Genomic DNA, 8823 nt, shown 5'->3' on the forward strand with positions numbered 1-8823 from the left:
GAGAGATAAGTAATCCTTTTCCTTCGTATTTGCTTATAAGACCTTGGGACAAGGAAGCTTGAGAGATCCAGTGAGGGACTTGGGCATCTGTCTCCTGCCCGTCCCTGGGCAATGGAACATCTCGGTGTAAAACCCGATTGTGTGTTCTGTTTACTGAGAAAGGAGAAAACCGCCTTAGGGCTGCAGGTGGGACGTGCTAGTGGCAATGACGCTCTTTATGCACTGAAAAGGTTTATGGAGATGTTTGCATGTGCATATATATATCCTATATAGGGTGACTGAACTGGTTATAGCCTTGAAATGAAAGTTCCAGTGCACATAAAATCCTCCAGGGTGCATTTTTACTGTGGAAGTGGGTGTGTGTGGTAACTTAGAAAAACTCAGTGGTTTCAGATTTGGTGGAATGATGTAATTTTCTCAGGAAAGTGGCGGGGGCAGCCATCTGCGTGTCTCAGCAGTCAGTCCAGGGCCTGACACCTTGTGGGCACCCATAACGCCTGCAGATTGAATAATTAAACACTGCTGCCTCTGTCCGGAAGGGTAACCCATTGTGACCCTATATGACCTGTCTGCAGGGGCGGGGGGTTGGGGGGAGGGCGGAAGTGTGCTTTCGCATTCTCTTGCACTCATTTATTAGAAACCCTTAGACTTACTTTTAGTTTGGGTCTGAAACAGTCCTCTTAATATGCAGGAAGACAGATATTGCAAATCCTGACTTTGAACTTCTGGAAAGGGCTAAGGGTGAGTGGAACTATAAATATACAAGGGCAAGTCTGACAGGAGCAGTTTTATTGCGATCACGTCCTTGGGTCCAGGAGGCTGGCCAGGCTCCCCAGGTAAGCCAGTGTGTCCTCCTTCTGGAAGACCACATTCTCAGGGCTCCAAGTGGCTTTTTCTAGTTGTCTTCCATTTTTCTCTGTCTCCAGGGAAGGACTCCATCTGACTTATCATAGTTACAAGAGTTCTGTTAAAATAATTTATAAGGAAGCAGGTGATCACCAGAATTCCACAATGTTAGGACCAGAAGGGACGGAGGGATTATCTGGTGTTGGGGTTCTCTGTCTCTCTCAACCTACCAGCCGCCAGCCATACTGGGTTAATTGTCAGTAGTAGGCCAATATAATGGTCAGTTCAAAGCTTAATGGTTTGTGGGAAACCACTAAAGACTTTAGGGCAGGAATTTGAGGGGTTTTTTGGTTTGTTTTTGTTTTTGTTTTTTTTTGAGAGGGACTCTCACTCTGTCTCCCAGGCTGGAGTGCAGTGGCGTGATCTGGCCTCAGTGCAACTTCCACCTCCCTGGTTCAAATGATTCTCGTGCCTCAGCGTCCTGAGCAGCTGGGACTACAAGCACGCACCACCACTCCCAGCTAATTTTTGTGTTTTTAGTAGAGACAGGGTTTTGTCATGTTGGCCAGGCTGGTCTCAAACTCTTGACTTCAGGTGATCCGCCCAACTCGGCCTCCGAAAGTGCTGGGATTACAGGCGGAAGCCGCCGCGCTCGGCCTTGGAATTTGAGTTTTAGAAGTGTCATTCTGCCAGGCGTGATGGCGCATGTCTGTAATCCCAGCACTTTGGGGAGGCTGAGGTGGGAGGATCGCTTGAGCCCGGCAGTTTGAGACCAGCCTGGGCAATATTGAAAGACCTTGTCTCTACCCTCCAACCACGAAAAAAAGGGGGAGGGGCGTCATTCTGGCTGTTCTGCTCTGGGGTTAGGACCAAGTCAAAGGTGGAGGAAGGAAAACTGGAAAACCAAGTGAGAGGCTTGGAATAGGGTGGCTGCGTCGCTGGATGGATGAGGGGAGAGAAATTTAGGAGATCGGATTTACAGGATTAGATAATTGAAAAGAGAGGGTGAGGGAGAGGAAGGAGTCAAGACTCAAGTCAGGGGTTTGGCTTGGGTCTCTGAGCAGATGGTGGGTCCATTACTGGGTTAGGAGAGAAGAGAAAAAGCAAGTTTGGCAGAAGATGAGTTTGGGGGAAGTTACGTTTGAGGCGCCTAGGGGCCTCCAGAGGCAGGTGTCCCGGTGGTTGGATACCAGGCTGTGGCGCTTAGGAGAGGGTTCTGGAGTGGTCGACACCGAAATGGAGAGGAAGCAGTGGGGTGTTCTAACAACGGTGAGGAATTGGGGAGGCCGCTGGGTTCGGGGTGTGCAGATCGGCCACGTAGCTGGCGATCTCACACACGTGATTGCCTGGTCCAGTAGCCCGGCGCTCGAACACTTTCAGCACCCAGGCAGCGGTAAGGGGCGGTGTTGGCCCCTCCCTGGTCCCGCCTTTCTGCCCGCCTCTCATCCTCTTTAACCATTGGGCAATAACTCTGTCCATCAAGGGCCCGCCTCCGCAATTGAGCCAACCAGGGCTGGCGGGAGGGCGCTTCCTTCTGGAGCTGGGTCCTGACTAAGGACTGCCTGGATGAGGTGAGGACCTGGTGGCCGCAGTTGTGGCACTGTGCGCAGGCGCGGAACTGACCGGACCGAGCAGGCGGCTGTGGCCTCGCCAGCTGGTGAAAAGTCGGCGAGCGTCCGAGGTAGGGAAGGGAACAAGCAGGGATGTGGACACCTCTTTCCCCGCCAGGCCTCGCCGGCGCCTGACCCTCCCGGCCTGCGGCACCGGCTCAGGTGACTGGGCGGAGAGCTGAGGTGAGGGGCCGGGCCCGCGGCAGAGAGGGACTAGCTGGGCCTACGACCACGGTCACCCCACTCACGTGCGCGCGCCACGTGGGCCCGCGGGCTCGCCGAGGACCCTTGGCTACCTGCCGGGGCACCCCACTAGCTGCTCTGGCCCTTCGAGCACCCCTTGGAGCTCTGTGTCCCGACTGCCCGCCCCTGTTTTACAGGCTGGCAAGCCGGGGCTCAGAGGCACCAAGCGGGTCGCCTGGGGGCACCCAGCTGGGGTACGGCGCTCTGAGTTCTAGGCAGATCGGTTTTGGTGGGCTCCGGAGTCCATGCACTTAGCGATGAGGCTGTAGTCAGAGATTTGAACTTGGGACCTGTCTGTTTTCTTTAAGGATGCAAAATGGTTTGCGTCCCGGCTGCGGTGGATCGCCCTGCACCGCTGTCTGCCTTGACTGCAGGGCCAGAGCGTCAGGCGCCCTCTGCTCCCGGACCGACCGCCCCGCCCCGACTTCTGCGGGGTGGGCTGGCAGGGGTGGGGGAGTGAGGGGACGGTCCTCAGTCCTGGGAGCTCTTGAGATCCCGACAAATGATCTCGAGATCCGGAGGGCAGGATTCATACATGAAACCGCAGAATAGCTCATTATAATGGGTCAAGGTTTTGTTCTTTTTTTTTTTTTCTATTTTATTTATTTTATTCCAAGGAAAAGTACCACCAGAAGCTAGTGAAGGGACTAGGAAACTCGTCATCCCCTTGCGGAGGCAGATGTGAAGCTTTTGGAAATCAGTCTGGCAACGAGGCTACACCCTTGGACCTACTGACTCCTTGTTTGGGAAATAACTAGGATAAAACCTAAATAGAGAAAAGGTTACTGCATAAGGCAGTACAGTTTGGTGGGGTTTTGTTGTTGTTGTTGTTGTTTTCAGAGACAGATCCGGCTCTGTCGCCCAGGCTGGAGTGCAGTGGTGTGATCATAGCTCACTAAAGCCTTGAACTCCTGGGCTCAAGCGATCCTCCCACCTCAGCCTCGTGAGTAGCTGGGACTACAGGCAGGTACCACCATGCCCAGCTAATCTCAAAATTTTTGTAGAGATGGGGCACTTCCTGTATCACCCAGGGTGGTCTTAAACTCCCTAACCTCAAGTGATCCTCTCACCTTGGCCTCCCAAAATGCTGAGATTATAGGCATGAGCCACTGTGCCCAGTCCAGTTTGGTATTTTATATTAATAAAGAGCAAGTAGTAGAAACAACCTCTAAATCTCCAGCAGTAGAGAATAGTTAAGTAAGTTGCAATTCTTTATGCCAAAATGTAGCCATCAGATGTGAAAAAATACTCTTATCAGGAAAACCAGATTCAAAGTTGTGGTTACAACTCTACAAAAATATGTACGGAATGACAGGGTGCGGTAGCTCCCACCTATAATCTCAGCACTTTGGGAGGCCAAGGGCAGAAGATCGCTTGAGCCCAGGAGTTTGAGACCAGCCTGGACAACACAGGGAGACCCTGTCTATTAGCTGGGCATAGTGGCACATGCCTGTAGTCCCAGCTACTTGGGAGGCTGAGGCAGGAGGATCCCTTGAGGCCAGTAGGGCAAGGCTGCAATGAGCCATGATCTTACCATTGCACTCTAGCCTGGGCACAGAGCCAGGCTCCATCTCCAAAAAAAAAAAAAAAAAAAAAAGTGCAGAATGACTAGAGGGGTATATACCTAATGATGAAAATAATAACTACTTTTTTTTTTAGTAGAAGGGTCATATTTTATTAAATTCTCACAAAACCTTCTAAGACTAATATTCCCATTCCACCAATAGATAACTGGAGTGTTACCTCATCAGCAGTGTGTCTGATGCTACACAAGATAGTATCACAGCTAGTGTGCTATTGGGCCTCTGAAAATGTCATATTTAGCCAGTATTTGAGGACTTAGTGTGTGCCGGGTACAGGTCCAGGCACTGGAAAGCTATTGGTGAGTAAGGCAGCCATAGTTGCTTGAGTCATGGAGTTTATAGACTAGTGGGGAAATGCATATATATATATATATATATATATATATATATATATNTGCTCTGTCGCCCAGGCTGGAGTGCAGTGGCAGGAGCGCACAGCTCACTGCAGCCTTGACCTCCAGGGCTTAAGCAATCCTCTCACCTCAGCCTTCCAAGTGAATGGGACTATAGGTGTGTGCCACCATGCCCAGCTAATTTGTAAGAAAATTTTTTGTAGAAACCAGGTCCCCTTATGTTGTGCAGGCTGGTCTCGGAACTCCTAGGCTCAAGTGATCCTCCCACCTTAGCCTTTGGAGTGGCTGGGGTTATAGGTATGAGCCACTATGCCCGAAGCAGATTATTTATTTATTTATTTATTTGTTTGTTTTTGGTTTTGTTTTTTTCGAGACAGGGTCTCACTCCCTATCTAGCAAGAGGCCCAGGCTAGACTGCAGTGGCACAATCACTGCTTTCTGCAGCCTCAACTTCCCAGGCTCAGATGATTCTCCTACCTCAACCTCCCAAGTACCTGTGACTATAGGTGCACACCACCTTGCCTGGCAATTTTTTTTTTTTTTTTTAATTTCTTTGGAGAGACAGAGTTTCACCATGTTGCCCAGGCTAGTCTCGAACTCCTGGGCTCAAGCTATCCACACACCTTGGCCTCCCAAAATGCTAGGATTACAGGCATGAGCCACCACACCCAGCCCCCGAAGCAGATATTTAAATGAACACTTATAGTCTGCTGGTGGGAGTGAGTTTAGTGTATTTTAAATAGTTTATTCTAAGTCATTTTTGTTCAGGATATTAGCAAATGTTTTCAGAAGTCAGTATGTTTAAGAAATTAAATTTGAAACTTCAACTTTTTAATTTTTAGGTTTAAAAATATCCTTTTTTTGCTGAAGGAACACATTTGCTGGTATAGTTTCAGAATGTCAAGTACTGTGTCCTACTGGATCTTAAATTCTACAAGGAACAGCATTGCCACACTGCAAGGGGGCAGACGCTTATACTCCAGGTATGTCTCAAATAGGAATAAATTAAAATGGAGGCTCTTTTCCCGGGTGCCACCCACCCTAAACAGTTCCCCATGTGGTGGCTTCACTCTGATCAAAGCCTACAGACACACATCAACAGAGGAAGATGATTTTCACTTGCAACTCAGCCCTGAGCAGATAAACGAAGCACTTCGAGCTGGCGAATCAGCCCACAAGATTCTTGACCTTGAAAGCAGAGTTCCAAATTCAGTGTTGCGGTTTGAGAGCAACCAGCTGGCTGCCAATTCACCAGTGGAGGACCGGCGAGGTGTAGCCTCCTGCCTGCAAACCAATGGACTGATGTTTGGCATCTTCGATGGACATGGCGGTCATGCATGTGCCCAAGCAGTGAGTGAGAGGCTCTTCTACTATGTGGCAGTGTCCCTGATGTCCCACCAGACCCTGGAGCACATGGAGGGAGCTATGGAAAGCATGAAACCCTTGCTGCCCATCCTGCATTGGCTCAAGCACCCAGGGGACAGTATCTACAAGGATGTCACATCCGTGCATCTTGACCACCTCCGTGTCTATTGGCAGGAACTGCTTGACTTGCATATGGAAATAGGACTAAGCATTGAAGAAGCATTAATGTACTCCTTCCAGAGACTGGATTCTGACATCTCGCTGGAAATCCAGGCCCCTCTGGAAGATGAGGTGACAAGGAACCTGTCACTCCAGGTTGCTTTCTCTGGGGCAACAGCTTGCATGGCCCATGTTGATGGAATTCACTTGCACGTGGCAAATGCTGGTGACTGCCGAGCCATCCTTGGTGTCCAGGAGGACAATGGCATGTGGTCTTGTCTGCCTCTTACCCGTGACCACAATGCCTGGAATCAGGCCGAGCTGTCCCGGCTAAAGAGGGAGCACCCTGAGTCAGAGGACAGGACAATCATCATGGAGGACAGGCTGCTGGGCGTTCTCATCCCCTGCAGGGCCTTTGGGGATGTTCAGCTGAAGTGGAGTAAAGAGTTGCAGCGCAGCGTTCTGGAGAGGGGCTTCAATACTGAGGCCCTCAACATCTACCAGTTCACACCCCCACACTACTACACTCCACCCTACCTGACTGCTGAGCCTGAGGTCACATACCACAGGCTGAGGCCCCAGGATAAGTTCCTTGTGCTGGCATCAGATGGCCTGTGGGACATGCTGAGCAATGAGGATGTGGTAAGGCTGGTAGTGGGGCACCTGACTGAGGCAGATCAGCACAAGACAGACCTGGCCCAGAGACCCGCCAACTTGGGGCTCATGCAGAGCCTGCTGCTGCAGAGGAAAGCCAGCGGGCTCCACGAGGCTGACCAAAATGCAGCCACGCGGCTGATCAGACATGCAATCGGGAACAATGAGTACGGGGAGATGGAGGCAGAGCGGCTGGCGGCGATGCTGACATTGCCAGAGGACTTGGCGAGGATGTACAGGGATGATATCACTGTCACTGTGGTATATTTTAACTCAGAATCAATCGGTGCATATTACAAGGGGGGTTAAGAATCTCCCATCCTATTGTCAAGGTTAACATAAATGCTCTTCTAAAACGTTTCACTTACTCTTAAACTAGCTATCCAAACCTTACTATCAAAAGTGCAGGCAGGTTTAATTTGCTAAATAGACTAACAGGAGGAAAGAAACAAACAGCCTAGCTTTAAAAAACAGTGAAATAGCAGTGATTTCATGTCCGTGTAAGTCTTATATGCAGAGAGGACAGAGCATAAAGTCTATAGAATTGGCTTGGGCTCATGTAACCCAAGTCGTTTGATAAAGATGTGAAACTGTGTCAGCCTTGAGCCTTCTAAGGGTAAATTTAATCATGATTCTGAGAATAAAGAACTTCAGGATCTTGTGAGGTCTTGCCACAAAAATCTGCAAATTTGATAATTCTCCTGAATTCACAATCATGGACTTCTAGACTATGAAGAGATATTTTATTTGTTTGTCTTTTATTTAAATTACTAAGGCCTAGGTTTACAGAGCATACTACAGGACACTTTTCTATGCAATATCCTAACTTTTTTGTGTGTGATTATGCTTGTGAGAAATTTTGTAATACTATATTCTAGTTCTGCTTTCGTTTATTTTAAAACTGAATCCTTAAGCTTGCAAACACGCCTACTGTAAGCATGCTTGGAATGACTTGTTTTGGTTTTCAGCTGATAGGATCTATGCCTCTGGACCAGCTGAATTTACTGTTGCAGCTTTTGGTTCCCTCTACTGAGTCCCATTCCAGAAACTCTGAGCCATGCTAGGAGGTAACTAGTCTATGCCTTAACTCCTGACCTTTCCTGCATTAGTAAAATTTCCTCCTGGGCTGAGCCTTTGGGGGTTGATTCACAGCATTTAAAGCTTTCTGATTATACCTCTCAAACATTCTTCTGTCAATTCCACACAATCCTTCTACCTCTGCTATGCTGAGTCCCTCATTTACCCTGCACCTGCCAACTACAAAATACTGTCTGAAAGAATCTTTCACATGTTCCTGCTTCCTATGGCTGCAGGAAAGGAGAAAATGCGATTGCATATGGTAGCTGTGGTGATAGATGTTTAGACAGGACAGGTTTATTTAGCAGATGGTGAACTTAAGATTCAACCTCTATTTGGAGAGGTGAAAACACAAAAGGCTTAAGGACAACAGTTTCTAACCAAGGTTCTCTGAATCCTTTCCTGAGAGGTGGTGGGGAGGAGGGAGGAGTGACTTATCAGATGTGACACTTGCCCCAAGACTGTGGGATAAACCACCATTGCTAGTCCTCAAGCATTAGACCATATTTAGTATAGGAGTTGGGGCAAAAATAAAAAATAATTTGTAATGGTTTCTGTGGGCTGTAGACTCTTTGTATTTACTTGGAAATTCAGTCATGTGGATACATTTTTGGAGATGAATTTCATCTCATGAGTTGCTGTGGCATTTAAACAACAGGAAATATGTCCCTAAATGGAAACAAATACAATCCCACAAAACCAACAATTTTATTTGCTTCTACTACATCAGGCAGAATTCTTCAATTAAGTTGAACTACATTTGTTGATCCCTTTTCTCAACTTACCCCTTTATGCCACCCACTGAAAAGAAAAGCAAATAGCTAGGTCTGGCTTCCTGTTTTTTGTCTACGTCCCAGCTGACATTCAGTCAAATGCTGGGATACTTCTAATTTGGTGGTGTTTCTCTGAACATTTTTCAGTGCAACTGTTTAG

General features: G+C 48.3%; 1 protein-coding gene across 3 annotated transcripts; it reads left to right on the plus strand.

The window, feature by feature from the left end:
* Positions 1–752: 752 nt before the first annotated feature.
* Positions 753–7493, plus strand: PDP2 (pyruvate dehydrogenase phosphatase catalytic subunit 2). 3 transcript variants are annotated; one of them, XM_017860263.1, is made up of 2 exons: positions 753–836; positions 5478–7493. In XM_017860263.1, exon 2 carries the CDS (start codon positions 5533–5535, stop codon positions 7120–7122), a length of 1590 nt encoding a protein of 529 aa, XP_017715752.1. In that variant the 5' UTR covers positions 753–836; positions 5478–5532; the 3' UTR covers positions 7123–7493. The 3 variants fall into 3 exon arrangements, with proteins under 3 accessions (XP_017715752.1, XP_017715750.1, XP_017715751.1); XM_017860261.1 differs by lacking the exon at positions 753–836 and adding an exon at positions 2320–2527; XM_017860262.1 differs by lacking the exon at positions 753–836 and adding an exon at positions 2386–2639.
* The last annotated feature ends 1330 nt before the right edge of the window (positions 7494–8823 follow it).

The sequence above is a fragment of the Rhinopithecus bieti genome, unplaced genomic scaffold, assembly GCF_001698545.2.
Source record: "Rhinopithecus bieti isolate Rb0 unplaced genomic scaffold, ASM169854v2 scaffold_53422, whole genome shotgun sequence".
Classification (NCBI taxonomy): Eukaryota; Metazoa; Chordata; class Mammalia; order Primates; family Cercopithecidae; genus Rhinopithecus; species Rhinopithecus bieti.

What these genes read in the sequence shown, in the direction of transcription:
- PDP2 (XM_017860263.1), top strand. Translation starts at nt 5,533, where the DNA reads ATGTCAAGTACTGTGTCCTACTGGATCTTAAATTCTACAAGGAACAGC.